This window comes from Miscanthus floridulus, chromosome 17 (assembly GCF_019320115.1).
Source record: "Miscanthus floridulus cultivar M001 chromosome 17, ASM1932011v1, whole genome shotgun sequence".
Taxonomy (NCBI): domain Eukaryota; kingdom Viridiplantae; phylum Streptophyta; class Magnoliopsida; order Poales; family Poaceae; genus Miscanthus; species Miscanthus floridulus.
In genome coordinates this window covers 109,138,332-109,163,252 of record NC_089596.1, presented here as the reverse complement: position 1 = coordinate 109,163,252, position 24,921 = coordinate 109,138,332, and the positions used below count along the sequence as shown (strand labels likewise).

The following is a 24,921-nucleotide window of genomic DNA, read 5'->3' as shown; positions in this document are numbered from 1 at the left end:
GTGATCCCTGTCATTCATGAGATTACTGAGTTCTTTCTTAAATAACTGGGTTCTTTTGTTCCTTGTGAGGTAGCCCTTTGTTTCTTCTTGGTTGACGAGTTGTTCTTATAATGATCTGATAACCCTGCCGTGGTGCTGGACGGATAAGTCTGAAATCTGCCCATTGGATTGTACCATTGTGTGGATTTGTGCCCTCCGTCGTTTTAGCTGCATCGGTAAATGGACCATTGCGTTCTCACACGGTGTTTTAACGGGCCTGGTGGGCTGTTTCTAACGCTGTAAAATTTATTTATAGACCCTTCGTCCTCTTTTTCTTTACTGCCTTTCTTTTGCCTTCAAACCCTAGCTCTTAATCATCTGCCATCGTCATTGCCGCCGCCGTCCTTAGCGCCGCCATCTAGCTTCATCTTCCCCAGTACCTTTTTGCTTCCGCTAGTTCATGGGTAAGAAGAAAACCGTGAGCAAGTCCTAGGCGACCTTCGTGGACAAGGAGTCATCCCTTTCTTTGATCGAGAACCAAGAGTTCATGGCCATGAGGGCTGCTCAGAAGGTTTGGTCGGCTCCAACAACAAGCGAAGATTAGCTGCACGAGCTCGTTAGCGATGGCTTGATCCAAAGCAAAGTCATCGCTGAATGGAGAGTTCCGGGCAAGCATCGGGTTCCTGCTCTGGGTCCTGGTGAGATTGTCCTCTTCGTTTCCTTTGTCCGCGTCGGACTTTGCCTTCCTGCTTCCTCCTTCCTTCATCAGTTTCTTGGTTATTTCGGGGTTAGTCTGAACCATCTAACCCCTAATGCCGTTCTCCATCTTTCTGTTTTCATTCATCTCTGTGAAGCTTTCCTCGGAATCCCTCCTTCTCTATCTCTTTTTTGCTACTTCTTTTGTCTGAAACCTCAACCCCGCCGCGAAGAAACCAGCGTTCTTGGTGGTTGTGGGATTCAGTTTCGCCAGGGTCTTAAGATTAAGTTTTTTGACTATGACCTGGTCGATTTTGTAAAAGATTGGCGTGCCGACTGGTTTTATGCTGCCAATTTGATCCCTTCCCTTGTTGTCCACTCTGGATCTGGTCCTGTGGTGAATGACCGATGGGACAAGAAACTTGATTCACCTGCTGAGATTCAAGTGATCCAGCCACTCCTTGATAGGATTAGCATGCTGAAACAGCAAGGTTTAACCGGTTTTGGTATTGTTTTGAGTTTTCTTCATCGCCGAGTTCAGCCTTTGAAAGAGCGGGAGCACCTTGGCTTCGAGTATTCTGGGGCCGAGGATCCTTCACACATGGTCCTAGCTCTTGAGCTAACCAATGAGGAGGTACTCGAGCGTCTCCAGATGATGCTGAAAGGAGTGAGCGTTATTCCTCCTGCTGTCTCTGAGTTCTCTGCCAACAACCCGCCCTCAGCTGTGAGTTGTTTATCTCTTTGTTTGGATACTTTATGTACTCTTGCTGTATCCATTTTTGCTTAGCTTTTCCTTGTCTTGCTATTTTATCCTTTTTCGTAGGAGCTTGGGCGGAACTTTGTTGACCTGATCCCTCTTGATGTTCTCCCTGCCGTGGCAGAGACTGGGGATAAACTTGCTAGAACTTCTGCAACTAGTAAGTCCCCATCCTCCACAGCGCTTCCTGGAGTTTCTTCCGGATTTGTTGATGTATATGAAGAATATGTTCCTCGTCTAGTCCCTCGTGGTCCTCGTAGTGTCCCGAAGAGGGGGCGAACGGATGGGTCTTCATCTGGCCTGCCTGTCTTCAAGAAGCCTCACAAACCAAGTGCTCTCTCAGGTACTCTAGTTGTTGCTAGCATGCTCTTAGGTGAGCACATTTAATACTCTTTGCTCCTTTGTTTTCCTGTTTCTATCTTGAACTGAGTACTTTTTATTCTTTTTTCAGCAGGTGCTCTAGTTTCCTTGGCTGAGGGAGAGGAGGATGACGAAGTACCCCTCATCATGCGGTGGTGAGTTGTTTTCATATTCCTGTTGCATTGAATTTCTCTTCTTTGTCTTGACTTTTAGTTTTGAACTTTTTTTTGAAGTAACCGGACGTCGGGTATGAGTTCTTCTGAGGCTCCCACGCCGACTTCTTCTGAAGCTCTAGTGTCGAGTTCTTTGGTAGCCTTGGTACCGAGCTCTACCGCTCCTCCAGTGCAGAGTTCTTCCATGGCTCTAGCCCCGGCTTCTTTTATGGCTCCGGTATCTGCTATCCCGCTCCCGTCGTCAGGTGGCGGGGACGTTTTTGCCATCATGGTCCCCCCTGCGAGGCCTTCTTTTGGTTTCGCGAAGAAGAAAGTGGTTGGGTGAGTAGATTCTGGCTTCATCCTTTTGCTTCTGTCTTCCTTCTTCTGGTTCTCATCGGTGCTTTCTTTTATTAATTTTCAGTCTTTTGTCTTCTCTCATTTCTTCATTGACTTCTTCTCGGCCCTCCACCGTGCCATCGAGTTCCAAGCCTCAGGACTCGCAACATACTGTTGGTGAAGTTGCTGTGGGGGCTTCGGAGCTACCTGGCGAAGTTGCGGACTTGGCCGCCCTGGAGGTGACTGTGGCCGTCGCATCGGGTCCTTCTGAGGGATTGGCTTCGGCTTCCCTGGAGGTTGCTTTGGTCGTTCCTTCTTCGCCCCAGCCAGCCTCTCCTTCCCCTTCTCTTGCTTCTGGCGGTCCCTCTTTTACCGGTGACGTGGTGCAACAGTTCGATGCCACCCATCGGCTATCGGAGCTGACCATAGCCTGGGGGAGCTTGGCGTCCTCTATGACTTCTTTCAGGGAGAAGCTTCACGTAAGTTTTTCTAAGATTCTTTCTTAGGTCATTTGTTTTGCCTTCGTCCTTATGCCTTATTTTTCTCTTTCTTTAATTGTTTAGACTTTCTCTCGTGACCATACCGGCTTCTTCTTTTCATCTAAAACCGAGAAGAAGTTGTCCTCCGAGGTAAGTTCTCTGAAGACTGACCTTGACCTCCTCCAGGCCAAGTTGGAGACTGAGCATAAGTCGCATCTACAAGAGGAAAAGGCTATCTGTGCCCGGGTGGTAGAAGTAGAGAAACAGAGAGACACTGTTGCCCAGGAGTTGGAGAAACAGAAAGATGCTGCTATCCGGGAGGCTTCAAAGAACTCGGAGGCCATGAAGAGCTTGGAAGCCATGAAGAAAGAATGCAAAGGTATTTTAGGTTCTCTCTGTTTCTTTCAGTATTCAAACCTTTCCCTCCTGCTGACTTGTTGTTTGGTGTCTTGTCCAGTTCTCCGAGTTGAAGGAAAAAAGCTCTCGGAGGGCATTGATGAAATGAAGACTCTTGTTCATACAAGTCATAACAAGGCTGAGGAGGTAACTACTCGTGCTGAAGAAGAACTTGCACTTGCTAAGTTGATCAGGCGTGGAGCTGATAAAGATCTTGTGCAGGCCCAAAAAACTATTGAAGACTTGTTTGGGAAGCTAGCGACGGCTACTGAAAATTGGAACGTTTTGTGGAAATCCTTTCGTTCAGTAGCTGATGTTCTCCGGACTCCAGCGGATGACAGGCAATCTTGGGCTCAGTTCATTCCTCGGATTCCGACTCATTTCCAAGAGTTCACGAAGAAGTGCGCTCAAGTATGTACCAAGAATGTGCTGGCCCAGGTCCGGGTCCTTGCTCTAGAGGCGCCTCTGTCCAAGATAGCAGAGGAAGCTGATAGTCAAGAATACCTTGATGCCATTGAGAGGATGGAGCCTGAAGTCGAAGATTTAGCCAGTAGGGTTGTAGACAGTCTTAATATTGATATTTCCCTTCCTGATGACAATGCCTGATCCAATTGACCAACCTCTTGTAATATTACACTCCTCTTCAAATGAAGATTCTTTATTTTCGTTGATGTATTCTTTGCCCGGGTGTAGTCGGAATTACTTGACTTGCTGAGTACTTTGTCTCGTTTTCGTCTCTGCTCTGTAAACAACTCTATGTGTTATCCTGACGAAATCCCTCGATTTGTCGAGTACTTTTCTTTTCTTCCTCTTTTGTGATCCGTCGAGTGCTTTGTCCGTGCTATGACTTGTTAGATGTAGATCTTTGTGTTGACAACCTTTCGTCTGCGCTATGTAAAACGACTCAGTATAGAATGTTGCCTTGACAAACTTCGGCATCCGAGTGCTTTCTTGAGTGGCGCTTGTGCTTTTCTGAGGGAAAAGTATTCCTATCTGGATGTATCCCCCGAGCCTCTTGCTTTTCGGAATGAAGAGCTAGAGGGTCTTTTGAAGCTTAATCTCGATCGACTAGTTTTAGGTGTTTAGCTTTTAGCTACCCTCATTGGCAGGCTCAAGCGTCTTTTCAGCTATTTTGCTCTCGGCCGGGATGCTCAGGCATGTTTCCTGCCATTTTGCTTTTTGTTTCGGGTGTTAGCTTTTAGCTACCCTCATCAGCGTGCTCAAGGGTCTTTTCAGCTATTTTGCTCTCAGCCGGTGGGCTCAGGCATGTTTCAGCCATTTTGCTCTTTTGTTTAGGTGTTAGCTTGTTAGCTACCCTCATCGGCGGGCTCAAGCATCTTTTTAGCTATTTTGCTCTCGGCCGGTAGGCTCAGGCATGTTTCAGCCATTTTGCTCTTTTGTTCGGGTGTTAGCTTATTAGCTACCCTCATCGGCGGGCTCAAGTATCTTTTCAGCTATTTTGCTCTCGGCCGGGATGCTCAGGCATGTTTTCCGCCATTTTGCTTTTTGTTTCGGGTGTCTACCCTCATCGGCGTGCTCAAGCGTCTTTTCAGCTATTTTGCTCTCGGCCGGTAGGCTCAGGCATGTTTCAGCCATTTTGCTCTTTTGTTCGGGTGTTAGCTTATTAGCTACCCTCATCGGTGGGCTCAAGTATCTTTTCAGCTATTTTGCTCTCGGCCGGTAGGCTCAGGCATGTTTCAGCCATTTTGCTCTTTTGGAAACAACTCGGGGCTTAGTCATCATAAGACATATGTTGTCAAAAAACCATCTTTATTGATTATGATCGTTTGATAAGCCATAATACACATTTTGTTGGGGAACAACATCTTTATAGGTCATGAACGTTGATCTCTTGTGCTTCGTACATGTATTCTCCTTTGAGTTGTTTTCATGCGTAGAATCTTCTTAGCTAGCTGATGTGCCATGTATTGTTGACTTCTCTTCCATCTTTGGTTATTAACTTGTATGTGCCTAGTCCGATGACTTTTGTGACAATGAACGGACCTTCCCATGGACTGAGTAGCTTATGTCGTCCGTCAGTTTTTTGTATCCTTCTTAGCACTAAGTCTCCGACTTGTAATGATCGAGGATGGGTACTCTTGTTGTAGTGTCATCTTAAACCTTGTAGGTATCTGGCTGATTGGAGGGTAGCGTTTACCCTGACTTCTTCTGAGCTGTCGAGTTCTAATCTTCTTATGTGTTCTGCTTCTCCTTCATCGTATTGTTCTATCTTTGGTGATGTCCAAATCAAATCGGCAGGCAGTACGGCTTCTGACCCGTAAACTAGGAAGAAGGGTGAGTAGCCTGTTGCTCTACTTATTTGAGTTCGTAGCCCCCATACTACTTTAGGTAATTCTTCAATCCATTTGGACCCATAGTCCACTAGTTCTTCGTATAACCTTGGTTTTAATCCGGCTAGTATGAGTCCATTAGCCCTTTCTACTTGTCCGTTGGCTTCTGGATGTGCAACAGACGCTAGTCTATACTGAAACCACATTCTTATGCCCAGCTTTTGAATTCTATAGCTATGAAGGGGGAGCCTAGATCTGTGATGATTCGATTGGGCATACCGAAGTGGTGCATAATGTCTTGGATGAACTCGACTGCTTTGGCTGCGCTGTATTTCACGAGTGGTTTGTATTCAATCCACTTGGTGAACTTGTCGATTGCTACAAAGATGTACTCGAAGCCGCCTTTTGCTTTCTTCAGAGGTCCTACTTGATCCAGCCCCCGGCAGGAAAAAGGCCAAGCGGGTGGGATGCAGATAAGATTGTGAGCTGGCACATGGGCTTGTCTTGCAAACATTTGGCAACCTTTGCATTTTCTGATAAGTTCTTCTGCGTCTTTTAAAGCGGTTGGCCAGTAGAATCCGGTGCGAAATGCTTTGCCAACCAGTATTCTTGAAGTGGCATGATTTCCACAGCAACCTGAGTGTATTTCGTCTAGGATCTCTTTGCCTTCTTCAAATGAGACACATTTTAGGAGTACTCCTGATGATGTTGCTCTTCTATAAAGTCTATCTCCTACTAGAACGTAGTTTTTGCTTCTGCGAACAACTTGGGTGGCTTCTGCTTTGTCTGCTGGCAATTTATTTTCTTTGATATAGTTGATGAAAACTTGGCTCCATGAAGTGTTGATTACCAAGATCTGAACGCCTTTAGCCTGAATTTCATGGGTTGTTTCTCCGAGTTGTTTGATAGAGGGAACTGATAGCTCTTCTATGAATACGCCAGGTGGAACCTTCGCTCTGTCTGATCCGAGCTTGGCGAGGACATCTGCTGCAATGTTGGAATCACGCAGGACGTGTAGAATTTCTAATCCTTGGAAATGTTTTTCAAGTTTCCGTATTTCAACACAGTAAGCCCCCATGTTTTCTTTGGTGCAATCCCAATCTTTGTTGACTTGGTTGATGACTACTGCTGAGTCGCCGTATACGAGTAATCTCTTTATTCCGAGGGTAATTGCCACTCGTAGCCCGTGGATGAGGGCTTCATATTCTGCTTCGTTATTTGTAGCTTGCCATAATATCTGAAGGACATACTTGAGTTGTTTTCCTTCTGGAGAAATGAGGAGAACACCTGCACCGGCTCCGCCTAGTTTGAGTGACCCATCAAAGTACATCTTCCAGTGGTCAAGGATTGTATCTGATAAAGGCTGTTGAATCTCTGTCCACTGGACCACAAAATCAGCAAGGGCTTGAGATTTGATTGCTTTCCGCGGGGTGAAATCGATGTTAAGATCTCCAAGTTCAACTGCCCACTTTGATATGCATCCCGTCGCATCTCTGTTGTGTAAGATGTCTCCGAGCGGGAAGTCTGTCACCACTATAATCTGGTGGCTTTCAAAATAGTGGCGAAGCTTGCGTGATGTGATCAATAGGGCGTAGAGTAGTTTTTGCACATGCGGGTACTAGATTTTTGATTCAGATAATACTTCGCTGATGTAGTATATGGGTCGTTGTACTGTATACACATGTCCTTCTTCTTCTCTTTCTATGACCATTGCCGTGCTGACCACAGCAGTAGTCGCCGCAATGTATAGCATCATATCTTTGTCTTTCCTTGGGGGTGTAAGAATTGGTGAGGATGTGAGGTATGCCTTAAGTTTCTTGAAAGCTTCCTTGGCTTCTTCTGTCCATTCGAACTTATCTGTCTTCTTTAGTAGTTTAAAGAAAGGTAGTCCTTTTTCACCAAGCCTTGAAATGAAACGATTGAGTGCCGCCATGCAGCCCATTAGCTTTTACACATCTTTGATGTTTCTAGGTGGGCCCATTTCTGTTATAGCTCAAATTTGCTTGATGCAGGCTTCAATCCCGCGCTGATTGACCAAAAATCCAAGTAGTTGTCCTAAGAGAACTCCGAATACACATTTATTTGGGTTCAACTTCCATCTCTATCTCTTCAAATTTTCAAAGGGTTGCTTTAAATCTTCAATCAGAGTGTCTGGGTTCTTTGTTTTCACCACTACATCATCCATGTATGCTTCCACATTTTCACCGATTTGATCCCCAAGGCAAGTTTGGATAGCTCTTTGGTATGTGGCGCCAGCGTTCTTTAGTCCAAACGACATGGTCTTGTAACAGTAAGCACCGAACGGAGTAATGAAAGACGTCTTGCTCTGGTCTTGTTCTTTTAATGCGATCTGGTGATACCCTGAATAGCAATCGAGGAAGGATAATAGTGCAGACCTTGCTGTTGAGTCAACTATCTGGTCAATGCATGGTAGCCCGAATAGATCTTTTGGGCAATGTTTGTTGAGATCTGTGTAGTCGACGCACATGCGCCACTCGTCTGTGTTCTTCTTCTGCACAAGGACTAGGTTTGCTAGCCAATCTAGATGAAGGATTTCTCTAATGAATCCGGCCGCCATTAGCTTTGTGATTTCTTTTTTAATTGCTGCCTTCTTGTCAGGTGAGAATCATCGTAGCCGTTGCTTTATAGGCTTGGAGCTTTCATTAACATCAATTCTGTGCTCAGCCAACTCTCTTGGGACACCCGGCATGTTGGCCGGCTTCCAAGCGAAGATATCTTTGTTGTCCCGAAGAAAGTTGATGAGCGCGAGTTCCTATTTTGCCGAGAGGTGAGCACTGATGGTTGCTGTCTTGGAGGTATCGTCAGTGCCCAAGTCGATTTGCTTGACGTCGGCTTCTTTTGGTGGTGCGATGATGCTGGGCTTTTTAGCCAGTATTTCTAATTCTTTTTGGCTCATCTCTGCAGCAATTGTGGCTATTTCTTTTCTACTTTGGTCATCTTGTGCTCTGGCTACAATCTGGATTGCTTGAACATCGCAGTCAAAAGCGCGTTTCAAGTCACTTCAGAGGGAAAGTACTCCATTAGGTCCTGGCATCTTGAGCAGCAAATACGGGTAATGCGGTATCGCCATGAATTTTGCTAGTGCCGGTCGTCCGAGAATTGCGTGGTACGATGACTCAAAGTCCGCCACCTCAAATTTGATGAATTCTGTTCGGTAGTTCGAGGGTGTTCCAAAAGTGACTGGTAGAGTAATTTGTCCGAGCGACATGGCTGCTTTGCTAGGTATTATTCCATAAAAAGGTGTGCTTGTTGGTGTGATCATCCCGGCGAGTTGTAGTCCCATCTTCCTTAGTGTTTCTGAAAAGATGATGTTGAGTCCGGCTCCCCCGTTGATTAATACTTTGGTGATAGTCATACCAGCAATAGTTGGATCTAGAACCAGTGAATAATGGCCTACGTTTCCCACGCTAGTCTATTGGTCTTCTCTGGTAAATTGGATAGGATACTGTGACCAATTGAGGTATCTTGGTGTAGCCGGTTCTGCTGTCATGATAGTCCATAGTGCTAGTTTTTCTTGATATTTGCTTCTGCAATCTGGAGCCCCTGAGAAGATCACTGCTACCGTTCCCCTGGGTTTTTGGAATCCTTTGTTCTCATGGTTGTCTTCATCTTTTTTCTGATTGTCCTCTTTGGTGTTCTCCTTACTATTCTTTCTTGTGTATCGATCATTGAAAGTGTAGCAATTTCCGATGGTGTGTCTCCCATTGGGGTGCAATGGGCAACGTATGTTTTCAATGTCATCATATCTTCTGGGTTTGGAAAACTTCTTTGATTTGTCGGCCATTGCCATAGTATTGTCTGGTCTACGTTTTTTTTTCTTGATGTCTGCTATTCCAATGATTTTGCTTGTCCAGGTTGTCCTGGTTGCTTCTATCCGGGAACCTCTCTCGTGTTTTCTCTTCTGCAGTAATCATCTTTTCTACTGTTCATCTGAATTCTTCATTGTTTCTTGGATTTTCTTTGCAGAAGTCTTGAAATTGCCACCTAGCCATGATTCTGTGAGAGAAAGCTTCAATTACTTCTCGTTCGGTGATGTCATGCACTTGAGCTCGTAGTTCGCCGAATTGTCGATAGTAATTTCTGAGACTTTTGCCTCCCTTTTGCTTAAGTCCTTTTAGTTCTGCATGAGTGATTGGGTGTGTAATGATTCCTGCAAAATTCTCACAAAAAGCTCTTTACAAGTCCTCCCAATTTCTGATAGATCCTGGATTTAGTTTGTCGAACCATTGGAGGGGCATGGCTTCTAGTGCCATGGGAAAGAACAGGGTCTTGATATCGTTGTCTCCTCCGGCTAGTTCAATTGATTGTGAATATATTCTGAGCCATTGCCTTGGTTCAGTTTTGCCATCATACTTGGAGTGGTTAGACGGTTTGAACTTGTGAGGTAATCGTATCGATGCAAGCCTGTTCGCGAAACAGGGGAATCTATCGTGTGTTCCGGATTCTTTGAATTCGGATTCGGCACCTCCTTTTGGCCAACTGTTGTTTTGATGAGAATAATTCTGCGAGGCTGTCTGTGTAGGCACCCTACTCCTGGTCTTTCTTGGTTGTTCAAATTGGTGGCCTTGATTATGTTCCTTCCTACTTTCTCCGTTATGGCTTCCACCTGGTCCAAGTCTTTCGAAAGCGGACTTCCTTTGATTTTGATCCTCTTGCCTGTGGGTCGTTGATCTGGCGGGTAGTCTTGATTGGGCTCTCTCTTCATGCATTCTTGGGATCGTCGACCGGAGCAAGTCCTGGAGCTGTTCATACTTCTCTCCGGGATGTGAAGTTGCCCTGAGTTCTTCTAATGCTTCTCGAATCTTATCGTAAGTCGTATTTGCCGTGCGTCTTTCTTCGACTTCTCGTTGTGATTTTCTTCTGTCGTATTCAGCCAAATCTGACTCGTATCTGATCTAGGCTTCCCTGCGCTGCCTAGCACGGTGTTGGCACCCTTGCTTCAAGTTGTTTTTCCTTTCTCTAGCTTGTTTCTAACTCTCAGTTTCTCCATCGTAGCCCTGGGCAAAGGGTGATATGTTAGATTCTGATTCATCTGATGACCTAACATCGAGTGCTTCTGGGGGATTTAATGGTGACTGAGGACGGCGTCAAACCATGAGTACTTCCCGTGCGTGAGCCGCTCTGTTATTGGTGTTAGTCTTCATACTGTCGGAGTTGCTGATGACTTCAGTAGATGCCTCGATGTCGCAGATCGAGTCTCCTTCTTGGTAAGGTAGAATAGCTGTTGTTGTGCCGACTAGTTGGGTTCCGCTATCTTCAGGAACGGAACCTGGCCAGTGGATGATACAGTCTTGCGATGTTATCGTTAGCATGAGACCCTCCTGGGCTCCTGTCAGTGGTATCCCAAGCATTGGATTGAAGGATCTTTCGAACTATCCCTAATAAGATGTTGCCATGTTTAGGAGTCCAAGTGGAGGAAGATCCAACTTCTTGAAGGGATTCTACGCGTACTCCGAGTTGTATTCTTGATAGGTCAAGGCCGCATTCTTAAGTCCCATCGAAAAAGAACTCGGCTTCCCAAAAGGACTCGGATAAGACTCCAACTCGAATGTGGAGCTCGAATTCGAGTCGGATGCGCAAAGCTACGGAACCTGAGTTGAATCAGACACTATGAGCTACGCGAATCCTTCGGAGATTTGATCTGTCGTGGTCGTCGGAATAGAATCGTCTTCATGGTGTTTCAAATCTTTGAGGAGACAACTTTGGAGCTTACCATTGTTGTTCGCCTCGTAGATCCATAAGCCAAAGAGGAAAGTGGATCCCCTTGAGAAGATCATGTTGTTGAGGTCCATCGAGCTCTCGGATGCAAATTCACCGAAAGCCCCTACCTGGCACGCCAGCTGTTGATGTTTTACCACCGATAACGTGCCACGGGGGTCCCTAGGGTAGTATGTTTGAACTTCGGCGTATGCTGAACTCGATGGTTAATGCAAGAGACAGTCGATTTATCCTGATTCAGGCCCTTGATCGTGGATCGAGTAATAACCCTACGTCCAGTTGGCGTTAGCCTCTACGTTGGATTGATTATGAAGTGTCGTACAATTGTTGTTCTGTTCTCTATCATCCCCTTCCCCAGGAGCCCTGCCCTCCTTTATATAGTCAGGAGGCCAGAGTCCTAGTCGGTTTACAATGAGAGTTCCTAGTAGGATTATTGAATAGTACTACTACTAAGATTACATAAGAAGAATCCTAGTTGGACTAGATCTTCTCTCTCCCTTGCAGGGTATCCTGTGGGTCCTGCATCGACAGTGATGAACACAACAATACTTTCATATTATATGCTAATGGGAGCACGAAGAAACGCAGGGGAATGAACCTATATACTAATGATGGGAATATTCGTTTAGGAAATTGCAGAAGGTTTACCAGTCTCACCATGTATAACCTGCACATCTTTTATTTGGCACCACTGATGTTTCCTTCCATGCATGAATATTGTTTCCTTCCATGCATGATTATTGTTTCATGCATGATTATTGTTTCCTTCTATGCATAATTATTATTTCCTTCCATGCATGTGGCTACAAGTGATCGATTTGTTTCCTTCAAAGTAGGCGGGATCGCAGGGATGATAGTTTTTTTTCTATCACGCCTTTCCTTTTCTCGCTCGCCCATTGGATAGCATGGGAGGTGGGATCGATCGCATGGGGTGGCAGATGGATGAACCAAGATAATTGTCGTACCAAAACGGTGTCCACACTTTGTTCTTTTTAGTTGTATTCTTTTTAGTTGTAGGAGATATAATTATCTTCTTGCTGACTTTTATTTAGAGATTAGAATTACATATTTGCTAGGACCCACCGAAACAAAATATGATAGGAGATCTACTCGAGTTGTTGCATCTCCTATATCAGAGATATAGGGGAGAGGATATGATATCTTGTTGTAAACATGGTATAAAAGGCACGAGGCAACGCCCTTCGTCCATAGGATCCACATCGCGGGGCCTCTCTACTGCCAAGGCGACGGCTTGAATGCGGGGGCATGGCCCCAATGTGATTGGGCCCAATTGATTTCATCCTCTCTTTTGGTGATTTTGTTTAGCAAAAAAGAACGCAAATGTTATTGCGCGCGGGGTCACGCTACTGCCGAGCAAGCAACCCCGAACTGAATTTTTTATATTTTAACCCTTTTTTGAAAGTTTTTCACAAATAGACCCCTGACGAAAAGAATTTAGAAAATGGACCCTTAGCTCGGCGTCATTGGTGCTGGCGCCGAGCTAACACGTCTCGGCGCCAGCGTCTCTGGCGCCGAGCTCCTAGGCACGGCAGATGACATGACAGTGAGCTCGGCGCCAGAGTGACTGACGCCGAGCCTTTAATACCTATGGGCCCCGTGCCTCTCTTCGTCTCCCTCTCTCGCCCTAGCATAGCCGAGCTCCGCCGCCACCGCCACCTGCGTCCTTGCCTCCACCGGCCGCCCTCGCCCGCGCCGCACCGCGCCCACCCGCTCGCGCGCCCCGAGCCTCGTGGCCGCCCCGAGGTCACCCCATGCTGCGCCCCAGCGGACGACCCGCTCCCCATGGCCGCGCCGCGCTGTCTAGCAAACTCACGCATCTTTTCTTTGTGATGTTTAACGAATAGATTGACGTAGTTAGGTGCATATCCCCTCTTTCGTGCAATTATTTGCCTCTTCTTCAGTTCATCCAAGAACTTAGCTTGATCATCATAACATTCCCACCTGCATTTCCTAGTGCTTTGTTCAAATGGTAAATTCTATCATATATGTCTTAGCAAAAGAAACAAAATACGATTTCATGTTTACCACAAAAATAACCAACCTCATCATACTCAACCATATGGCCGCAATAATGGCCTATTCCAAGCTTCAAATGGACTAGGTCATAGTTGGATTTAACACCACATTCACACATGACAGGAGGTGCTTTGTAAATTACCCTTTCTTTCTTCTTTTCCTTAACCTTTCGCGGTTCGTTCGGCCATTGATTCTTAGGACCATACAACCACTCCTTAAAACAACACTTCGCCATTGAAAACACCTAAATAAGTAGATATTAGTACATTAACACATATAGCTCAACATTTCAACACATACACTTTGCACTTACTTCATGCTTGTTTGGACACACAAACTCCAACGTATTCTCAGGGTTTATCACAACTCGATCTCCATAATCGCACAGAGGAGGTTTCTCGAGTCGTCTAACTGTGGCTAGGTGCTTCTCCTTAGCCGTCATTGACGGAGGGTTAGGGGGGTGGAACCCACCACTTGAAGTGCTCGCGTGGATGTTTCCTTCTAAACCAATCGTTGAAAAGGAGGTACCTAGGATCAAACTTGTTTGCACCGTCGATCCACTGAAAGAAAAAACACCTCTCATGGTCATACACAACGAGATTCCAACATAATATTAGTAGCATACTCACACAAATAAAGAAAAAGGATAGTAGAAACAATTTCTTATATTAAAATGACTACATGTGTAGAAGCAACGCGCCGCTGTGTCCGGATGTTTCGATTGAAAAAACATGGACCGGGAAACCACAGTCACAATTAGGGATAGGGAGGTCAGGAGGGGCGGGGGGGGGGGGGGCATCTTTGCTAGATGCGTCGGGGTATAATTCTCGAGGATGACCCTATTTTCGCCAAAACTCCTCCCGAAATATTTCTTGCATCTAACAAAACGGATGTAATTTAACAAACATAAATCAAAACATCACAAATAAATAACAATGAGAACCATAACTACAATACAACAAATTTTGTTCTAAGAACCCAAAGCAGTTAACATTAAACCATAAACCTAGGGTTTCCCATTTGATGCACAACAATAAACCCATAACATAACTACATGCGCCTAGGTTTGCTAGCTTTTTCACGCCTTGGCATCATTCTACGGTTGTATAATATATATATTGATGGATATAATGAAACCCTAAGTGATAACGATTATTACGTTCAAAAATCTGACTAATACATACCGAATCGATGCGAAAAAAAACTAGGAGGGGAGTGAGGATACCTTGCTCTCGAAGATCTACAGATCAAATCAAAGTTTTTAAGGTTCAATATGCCGATTCATGAGGTAGGATGAAGTGGGGAGAGAAAAAACCCGAGATGGAGGAGAAAGAAGAGGAAGAATGCTCAGGCAGGAAGGTTGGCCGGGGTTAAATGGCAGGGAGCTCAGCTCGGCGCCAAGATCTACGGCATCGAGCTCGGCGCCAGAGTGATTGGCGCCGAGCTCACTGCCATGTCATCTGCCGTGCCTAGGAGCTTGACGCCAGAGACGCTGGCGTCGAGATGTGTTAGCTCAGCGCCAGCACCAATGACGCCGAGCTAAGAATTTATTTTCTAAATTCTTTTCGCCAAAGGTCTATTTGTGAGAAACTTTTAAAAAAAAGAGCTAAAATATAAAAAATTCGGCCCGGCACGCGGCCTGGCCTTGCACGTGCGGCCTGGCCCACAGGAGCGAGCGACCCTTCTCGGCCTGGCCACGCTGTGTTTTTTCCCGTTTGTGCGGCAATTTTTTCCTTTTTTGTTTTATTTGTTTTTTTAGTATTTTTTGCATTTTTATGTTTTCTGTGTTTGTCAATTTCAGTTACAAGTTTCATTTTTTTCATTATGTATTTTTTTTTAGTTTCATTATTTTGTTTTTTTCATTGTCTTTTAGTTTCAGTTTAACGAGTTATATTTTTTCAATACTTTTTTTTATTTTTAATTTTCAGTCAATTTTTTTTGCTTCAGTTTTCAGTAAAGCTTTTTTTAAAATATTTTTATTTTTAGTTATCAGTTATCTATTTAGTTTCGAATGCATTCATAAATTCTACATATTAGTTGTATAATAACTTACCTTCTAAATTGTCACCTAATGTAATGTTTGTTCTAATAATTTGTTCTAAATTGACACCTTATGTAATATTTGTTCTAATAATTTGCTCCTCAGGGTGTAGCTTATTTTATTTTGGGTCGCTACTCTTGTTTTTTTTATAAATGTCCCACTAATTTTCAGCTTGCCATGTTTCTCGGTTCACATAGTGGGTTTTATAATAACTTGCTCCTCTAGTTAGAAGCTTATCCAAAGCTTGTTCTAATAATTTTCCCCCAAGTTGCAGCTTGTCTTGTTTTGTATCCCTACCCTTATTTTTTTAATAAATGCCCACAGTTGGCAGCAAGTCATGTTTTCTGGCTTTTTGTAATTTGTTGTATAATAACTTGCCCCTCTAATTGACAGCTTACGCAAATGTTTATTAAATAATTTGTCTCTCCATGTTGCAGCTTGTTTTGTTTTGGTCTATCACTCTCTTTAGAGGTTAATATCTTTATGTGAATACTATATAACAAATTTATTATATTCCCATGGTAATAATCGATGTGCATACCATGTAAAAACTTTAGTGTATTTTTAAGTAGCAAGTTTAGTATTACATGGTAGCAACTTCTTTCATAAGTCTCCTAATATATTTTTACACATAAATTGCTACTAAAATAAAATTATTTGAAATATAGGCAAGTGGGGTCTAGTTTTGGCAGACATCATGCAAATGGAAATGAGTGGGTGCTTGGGTGGAGCGAAAAAGGAAAGGGTGGCCAGGGGAGTGAAGCCGGTCACGCGGGTGGAGGGGGTTCGCGCGATTTGCTACAGCGCGACCCATCGCGCGTTAACCGCATAAAAAACAACTATTTTAAAAAGAGTACGTCTGGAACTACATTTCTACAATAAATTAGGTCACACCACGTGTATTGGTGTGATTTAACTAACACGCTAGCATGTCTCACGATCACTTTCCACGTGAATTAATGTCATAGCGTGACTCAACTGGCACGTTAGCATCTTTGCCGATGTATGCTCAAGATGTGCAAATAGACTAGCGAGTTGTTCTTCGTTAGCACCCATGTCTTTTTTATCCTTCTGCTCTTCCATGTTTGCTAGAATCCAGCTCACAGCTCAGCTAGCGTGGAGCTAGACCCTGAGACGCCCTAACCATACCCCTGAGCCTAGCGCAAGGTGGAAGAAGCACCTGCGAGAAAGGGCCACCTAGTAGCGACAGAAGCGGGCTATCAGCGTTGTCAGAACAACATCCATCTGAAATCAGCAAGTTCTAAGTTCTATAAGGCCCTGTTTAGATTCCAAAAATTTTCACCCCAAAGTGTCACATCGAATTTTGCGACACATGCATAAAGTACTAAATATAAACGAAAAAAAAACTAATTGCATAGTTGGGTGAGAAATCGCGAGACGAAACTTTCGAACCTAATTAGTCCATAATTAGACACTAATTGCTAAATACAAACGAAAATGCTACAGTAGCCAAAACAAAAAATTTCCGCCATCTAAACGCACCCTAATATACCTCCGGATTGAACAACCTGACATTGTCAGGTACAAGCACGAACAGGCTGCCAAAGCTGATCAAATTTGGATAGCAGGGCAGACCACCATTGAATTGAACAAAATCAGTCATCACTGAACACTAATAATGCAATAACCAAATAGAGCAGCAGTTTCCGTAGATTATATATCACTAAATGTAAATTTAATGGATTCAGTAAATGAGACTGACTCTGTACATCGAACACATAAGTACATCATTGATACATAGGTATCAGTGCAGCAGAAAACGCTGACTAGCAACACAACATACACGTGGGAGAAGATAAATTTGCATCAATTGTTCAGCCAACATGACAATTCACCAATTTAACGGGGGAAAGCATCTCATGGTTGTTTGACATTACGTTTCATTTCAGTATATAGTCTCTACCACCAATTCCATGCCTGGAAGAAGAACAAATCGAATGAATCAATGAAAACAAAGAAAAGCCCAAACAATAAGAGAGTAATAGTCTCAAGTCTTAAACCTATTGTCATATGAGAAAATTATGCAGAACAGTAGTCATATATGGTGTGTTTGGTTTCCTGGCTAGCCATCTAAGCCAGGGCAGACTTAGCCTGGTCCAACGAAGCCAATTCCCAGTTGTTTGGTTGTCTGCATTGTGTAAGCCTGGCTAGACACAGGTTTGTTTGGTTGGTTGGCTTGCTTTGCATCCGGTCACCTCTTCTTTGAGCTGGTGAGATCACCCCCTTTGAGGCATTTTCTCGAACAGGTGTTAGGTATGCTCGTCCGCTCACCTCCGCGCCCACCTCGCTCCTCCGCTCGGCCATCGAGCTCCTCTTCACAATCGCGCCGCCAGGGGACCACACCACCGCACCCACCTCGCTCCTCCGCGCAGCAATCGAGCTCCACCTCACGCTCGTAGCAGCCAAGCGCAGCGGCCATGGCAAGCAACAGCAGCACACCGTCGAGGTCCACCCAATTTTTCACCGCTGCTAGTGCGCTTGTTTTCATCTCCAGCGAGGAGCTCGTGTTCATCTCCGGCGATGAGCTCGTGCGCTCGGCTGCTGCTTGCCATGGCTGCGCAAGATGCTAGCCCCCGACGGCAGCAAGGAGCAGCCATCTCCCTCCCAATTTCTCTCATGTCTCCAACTCAAATCAGAGCACAACTCACACACGCCATCTTGATTTAGTAGAAGAGCACAACTCACACACGCCATCTAGAAGAGCACTACTTGGTGGCCATCTCGATTCAGAGCGTGCAGGAGTGCGGTCGCCAGCGAGGAAGATGCAGAGGTTGCAGGGGCTGCGGTCACCAAGGATCTCGACCAGCCTCACCAGTCTCACCACCGCACATGATGGCACGAATCTCATCCCATGGCGCTGGCCGCCGTCACTAGCAAGGTAGAGGGCTGCCGGAGTTCATCCTCCATGGCCGGGATCTCAGAGTGGGGGGCGTCCTCCTGCGCAAGCCGATTCGATGGCGGCGGATCACCCCCTCCCAGAGCCTCACGTGCGGCGGATCTCATGTGCCCCAACATGCTGGGCTTCCACGACGAGGACCCGACGGATCCCGTCGCCGGCGCTGCAAGTTGAGGGAGGTCGCGGGAGGAAGGAAGAAGGTGTCGGGAGGGAGGAAGCGGTGCGGTGAAGGTATGGACGGTGATGCTTCACGCTTGGGAGAACAAGCCTGGCTAGCTGGGAACGCTCGACACTCGCGTTTCCAGGAAGCCTGGCTTAGGGGTGGTCGGTGCACTCAGCAGGCCAGGCTAAAAGGTGTGCCCAGGCAACCAAACAAGCTTGTCCTGCATTACTGGAGCCTGGCTAGGGGGTAAGCCAGGCAACCAAACACTCCCATAACTGCTAACCTAGTAATGAAGAACATGTATAAACTATGCAGCCATCACACAAAACAAAGTTATCCACAAGTACTCTGGAAAAGAGTGTTTCACTAGTTCCCAATGAAATTAATTCAAATAATCATAAAAACTGAGAAACATCAGTGAAATATATAAGGATTATTGGTTAGAAGAAAAAAGTGCCTTGTGAAACATAAACCAAGCAGCATCTCCAAACCAGTAAAAGTGCAAACATCACTTGCAGCATGTAGTCCACAAAAAGTTTTAATTACAGCACTGCTATTACATAAGTTAATATGCAAGCCTCAGTTACAAGTTTATGATTGCAGAAGATAATGATAAATGAATAAACTAAAACAACAACTTGAATTGACCTACTCATGCCCTAATAGGATGTTCACACTACTAGAAAAAAAATAGAAAAAGAAAGCACCATGGAATAATTGCACACAATGAAGGCCAAGCAACGAACAAAATAACTTGATCACTAAACACTTTTTCTCAGACACAAAGGAGAGCTGTGTATTATTTCACCAATATAAGAAATAAACTTGTAGGTTAAAGGCCCTAACAGCCTGAACAATTATACGAAATGAAGCCTGTTTACAACTGAAAGATATTGATATAAACTACAAATAGGTGATGGATTTCCTAAGCATTTTGAACATATATTCTACTAACATGCTGACAAGAAAAATAACAAACACAAAGCAAAAGATAAATTAACATCACCTGTTCAAGAAACACCTCACCTCAGTTTACAAGATATATTGGGACAATCATCTCATGTATTGTTCAGCATTTCAGCTCTATCGTCTCCATCATCAATGCCCAAGCCTATGAGAAGAACAAGTCCAATGAACCAATAAAAAATAAGTAAAGCCAAATTGATAAAATAGAGAAAAGGTTTGCTAATTAGATTCAGCTGTGTAACCTATTAGCTTTTATTACAAGGTTAGAAATGGCCTACAAAGATTCGACATGTTCAACAACTGAGTGTTGCAGAAATGCGTATGTTGCGATGGATTTGCGATCACACAAGAATGGACCGAGTTCGGAACGATGGTATACGTGATCGCCTAGAGGTAGCACCAATTGAAGAAAAGCTTGTCCAACATCGGTTGAGGTGGTTTGGCCATGTCCAAAGGAGACCTCCAGAGGCACCAGTGCATTATGGAGTCCTAAGCCAAGCTAATAATATGAGGAGAGGTAGAGGAAGACCGAAATTGACATGGGGGGAGGCAATAAAAAGAGATTTGAAAGCTTGGGATATACCTAGAGATCTATGTTTGAATAGGAGTACTTGGAAAGCAGCTATTAAAGTGCCTGAACCGTGACTTGGGGCTCTTGGTGAGTTTCAACTCTAGCCTACCCCAACTTACTTGGGACTGAAAGGCTATGTTGTTGTTGTTGTTGTTAGAAATGGGCAAGAAAACGGGCCACATCTAATGTCAAGTACACTGTACACAGTAAATCACTCTGAACAATAATACTCACCTACCTAATGTGCAACATGTTTAGACAGATAAACATTAAGGCAACTACAACTACTTTGTTCTAGCCATTTGAAATGAACCTTAACTAAATAAGTTCAAATTAAGAAACTTCAGAGAAAAACAAATGAGAACGACCACGTAGATGTAACATGTTACATCAAGTAAAAATTTGCCCTGAAGATCAAAACATTATTTAGTTCTAATCTAACCCAGTAGAAGTGAAGACATCACCTGCAGAAGTATTGCTCCACAAGCTAAAATTCATGTAATTCACTAAGATTTTTTTAATTTGATTATAACAAGATGAATGTAGATTAATCATAAATATATATTGCAAGAAATATAATGAATGAAAGAAACAATAAGCTTTAAGCTTCCAAGTGTGGCAATCAAGCTACTTATTTAGCACATTGACTTTACTTAAGTACTAGTATTGCTAAAAAATTCTTAACATTTCAAAGCTGGTACTGAAAGCAGCAATTCAAGAGAGCAACACTGAATCTCTTTTGCATAATTAAATAACCTGGCAACAATAAAATTCTCTACTAGGTTCATGTAGTTCAAAAGTAATAATTGTACCAAATTACTTTACTATGAGTTCACTAACTTGAGAAAGCGATAAAAGATCACAATATATATGTTCAAACTGCTAGTGAGCTCTTAAGCATATGAGCGATAATCCAATTGCCATATAGCAAAAATGGTTGGATCTCATTACTTGTGCAACATAAAGATAAGCTTACCTGCAGTATATAAACTTGTGTAGGGATAATAGGCAGTAAACGAATCGCCTTCGAAAAGTTTCGTGAACTGTGTTGACTCAAGCTGGATCATGTAGATGCCAACACTCGTACAAATAAAGAAAGCATTGCTATCCTCATCAAACCCCAGAATCGTTGTTGGCCATATCCTCATTAACCGACTTAGTGGAAGGAGCTTGTCTAGTTCAATAGTTTTCCATGGCACCCACCTGCCAGCAGCATCTGAATTGGTCTCTCTCTGCCACAATTGGATGCTCAGCTTTGACAAAGTTGCAAGGCCAAGCTTGTTACCTTCTACTCGCAGGGTCTGAATGCCTGAATTGTTTGTAACACGGGGGTCCTCTGGCTTCTGAATCATGGCTAGACTCTGGCCATCCAAATCAAACTCAAGGATGTCACTGGTACCCAAAAGTATCCAGTAAAGTCGGTTTCCAACTAGGACAGCAGGCTGATGCAAACGAGACCATGGAATAGCTATTGAGCTGATATTGCCCCATTTACCAGACTCCGATTCATATAGGCACGCGGACGCAAGCGTGTCGGGGAGGTCAGTCTGATGCACCAATACCAATTTGAAGGGGATCAAGCGGCAATCACCGTGCACGTGGCCATCGCCTGAGAAGCTCAGCACGGCGCCTTTGTAGTAGACGTATCTTTTGTTGAACTCCGGTGGGAAAGGCACGCGGCACTGGCTGCCGGTGACGGGGTTCCACACCACGGCCTCGGACCGCGCGCGGTCGACGAGGAGGGCGAGGCCGTGGCGGCAGCCGAGGAAGCTCAAGTAGTCGTCGCCGCGCCGCGGCAGGGAGAAGCGCACGCCGGGGATGAGGTCGGGCCGGCGCAGCGTGGGCACGAACTCGATGTCGCCGTCTTCGTCGGCAAAGAATCCGAGGAGGGGAGGCGCCCGGTGGTGGGCGCGGAAGCGGCGGAGGAAGGCGGGGTCGGAGAGGAGGCGGCGCCAGCGCTTGCAGACGAGGGAGGCGCGGGGCAGCGACGAGGGGAGCGGCGGGAGACGGAGAAAGATCTCCCGATGGAGGTCGTCGTTGTCCGGCAAAGGCGCCACCTCCGGCTCCAGCGCCGGCGAGGTGGCACCCTCACTCATCTGGACTGCGCTTGTTCTGTGGTATTCCGTGAGTCCTGAGTTGGCCGGGCGGTGGAGAGCGAGCGGCGGGCCGGCGCGTCGGAGTCGACGGCAGCGTAAGGAATGGGGTGGACCGGAGTAGTTGGGTCGGGTTGGACCTGCACAGCCAGACAGTCAGCCACAGCGTATGAGATTGATTTTTTTTTTTTTGCCTTTTCTACTTTTAAATAATAAAAAATAAAGACACCGGATGAAGATTGAAGCATCGAGGTATTGACCCACGAATCAAACAAATTCAAATTTAACTAAATTTAAAAAATATATACTTATATTTATTATAGGCCCGTCGTATAAGACGTTTTAGCTTTTCTAAATACATAGCTTTTGCTATTAGATATACATTATGTCTATATACATAGTAAAAATAATATATCTAAAAAATATAAAATGTCTTATAATTAGGAACTAACAAATAGGTCCGTGCGTTGCAATGGGAGAAAAATTATCATCTTGTGTGGTCAAATTAAAAATTATTTTGTTCTATCTACATCTCTCTTATTTTATATGACACACTAGCTAATATGTCCGTGCATTGCAACGGAAGAAAAAAAACTATATGTTCATGTGAAAATGTAAATAGTACATATCTATGTATGTTTTATTCTTCTTATAAATTTTCAAATCTACATGATAACCATGGCATTCATAATATAAGCTCAAAACATAATAGTCAACATAGATATAACAAGCGAAACTCAAAAGAAGCAAAACTCAATGGCCCCGTTCGCTTGTCTTAAATTTGGCTTGGTCGGCTTGTTTTTTCAGTCGGAACAGTATTTTTTTCTCACAACAATTTAGCCGGAACAGTGTTTTCAGTCAGTTTCAGCCAAAGTTCAGACCAGCGAACGGGGCTATAATATAAATCGTTTGTGGACATCATTTTTGCTCCTGGGTCCGTCATCAGCTCCAGCATGATCGGGGCACTGCAGCGCCTCTAGGTTGACACAGCCTGTTCGCCGTCGCGGCCATGGTGGATCCAGAATGAAAATGACGAACTTTGTATAATAATTTATGTATACATCCATATATGGTCACATGTTGTATAGAAAATATAAGACAACAGCACGGGAAGAAGAATATATCTATAAATATATACATCCATATAAACTGTAATCGTAATAATTTGTGCAGCCGTACCAACAACTATAACCATGCTTACTCAAAATCGTGCTAATGTATCTCTTCAAACCTACAACAATCAATCAAAGAATAGCATATATTTCAAACATGGAATGCATCAATCATGGCCTGATTCTAATTGCAGAACTATAGAAGAATCTGATGCGCATTTGGAAGATCATTTTTTTATCTTTACCTTTTGCCCCTTTGTTGTGGCGCCATCCATGAGCCGGGCTTCGGCCACTGGCTGGCGGCGGCGATGCCGCATGGAGAGCCAGAGAAGCGATGTAAGCACCTGTTGACAACCAAAATTGTTTATTTTATGAAGTTATCAAAATGTGGAACGGACTTTACAATTGCGTTCCTCTCATCGAGACGGTCAAAAAACATATATGGAACGTCTAATTCGGAGTCCGGATGAAGGAGTTATACCCCCGAAAAGATGCTCCATTGTCGGGAGTTCCGACCCAAGACGGGACTTCCGACTGTCGGAAGTTCCGACAGGTGTCGGGACTTCCAGGAAGCCTGAAGAAATCTATTCAGGTGTCTAGGGTTATTCCCACATCAGAAGTTTCAATAAAGGTCGGAAGTTCCTTCTGGATTCCGATCAGAACTATTGTAATCTCGTGGGAAACTTAAAAAATAAGGCTTGGAGAGGTTTCCTACTGGGATAAGACCACCCTCCTCTCTATATATGATAGGATCATGGCCGATTGAGATCTCATCTATTCAATCATTAAAAACACAACATATCAACTCATTTTGCCCTAATTCTCTTCTCTCAACCCCTCTTGCTGTTCGTTGAGTTTATCAGCGAGATTGAACGGCATCCTAGGCGGCCTTGCTAGTCCTAGGAGATCCTCCACGTACTCCTCCCCGATGGGTCTTCCCGGGAGAAGTTCGGGAGCGTTTTCAGCAAAGAACTAGCTCTACATCGGCCTTATCGGTCTCTAGATCAGTTTGATCGATTACGCTGCGTTCTTGCTGCATTGCACGTTGATCTACAACCTTTTTGGGCGTCCAAGGCCCTACTGGTGTGTTGGCTTGGAGTCATCTTTAGCGTCAACATACTTTTTGGCGACTCCACTGGGGAAAGCAAAGCGATCCAAGGTTCAATCTAAGGTCGACATGGGAAGCAATGGTGATGATGCAGGTGAGAAGGGCGATAGGACTAGCATCCCTCATGGTGCTAACTTCAACCATCCCGACACCATTGATGAGCTTCCTGAGGAGCTAAAGTAGCAAGTGGAGGCCAAGTTCAACGCCGTTCTGTGGGCTTTTCTTCAGAGTTTCACTAAAGATCGACAGGACAAGATCACCCAATACAAGGAGCCAGACTTCAGCGAGTTGATCACTTCTATGTCATCTGCACCCGCTGCACCTGAGGTAAGGACCAATGAACCCAAGTATGATGATATCATTGATCCTTATCCTACGCATGCCAGTTACGCTACTATGATGGATGATCATAAGAAAGTAATAGATAATAACCTTTTAGCTACAATGAATATGATCATGGCTCGTTTTGATAAGTTGGAAAGGAAAACAACCGATGGGAATCAATTGGGTGTTGCTTCTTCTTCTAAACAACCTAAATTTGGCATGCCTTTGAATTTTTATGATAATCAAGGATTATATGCAGCAGCAAACAAAGGCAAATCGGCCTCTTCAGCACTTGAAACCGATAAGGCTGGTTTAGCCGGTAGTGCTCCATCTTCACAATTTGTTATCTATGATCAAAATTCGGCTCGAAACACTCGAACCGATCAAAGATTAGCAACAAA

At 44.5% G+C, this 24,921-nt stretch overlaps 1 protein-coding gene across 4 annotated transcripts; it reads right to left on the bottom strand.

The window, feature by feature from the left end:
- Nucleotides 1-16,896: 16,896 nt before the first annotated feature.
- On the bottom strand, nucleotides 16,897-22,104 carry LOC136518054 (uncharacterized). Of its 4 annotated transcripts, none has more exons than XR_010774425.1 (3): nucleotides 20,860-22,104; nucleotides 19,353-19,457; nucleotides 16,897-17,204 (listed from the first exon to the last, which is right to left on the bottom strand). XR_010774425.1 is itself a non-coding variant. In XM_066511706.1 (3 exons), the coding sequence occupies exons 1-2, from the start codon at nucleotides 21,977-21,979 to the stop codon at nucleotides 19,405-19,407; spliced, it is 1,173 nt and encodes a 390-aa protein (XP_066367803.1). In that variant the 5' UTR covers nucleotides 21,980-22,104; the 3' UTR covers nucleotides 16,897-17,204; nucleotides 19,373-19,404. The 4 variants fall into 4 exon arrangements, 3 of the variants coding, with proteins under 3 accessions (XP_066367803.1, XP_066367804.1, XP_066367805.1); XM_066511706.1 differs by having other exon boundaries at nucleotides 19,373-19,457; XM_066511707.1 differs by lacking the exon at nucleotides 16,897-17,204 and having other exon boundaries at nucleotides 19,172-19,457.
- Between the last annotated feature and the right edge of the window lie 2,817 nt (nucleotides 22,105-24,921).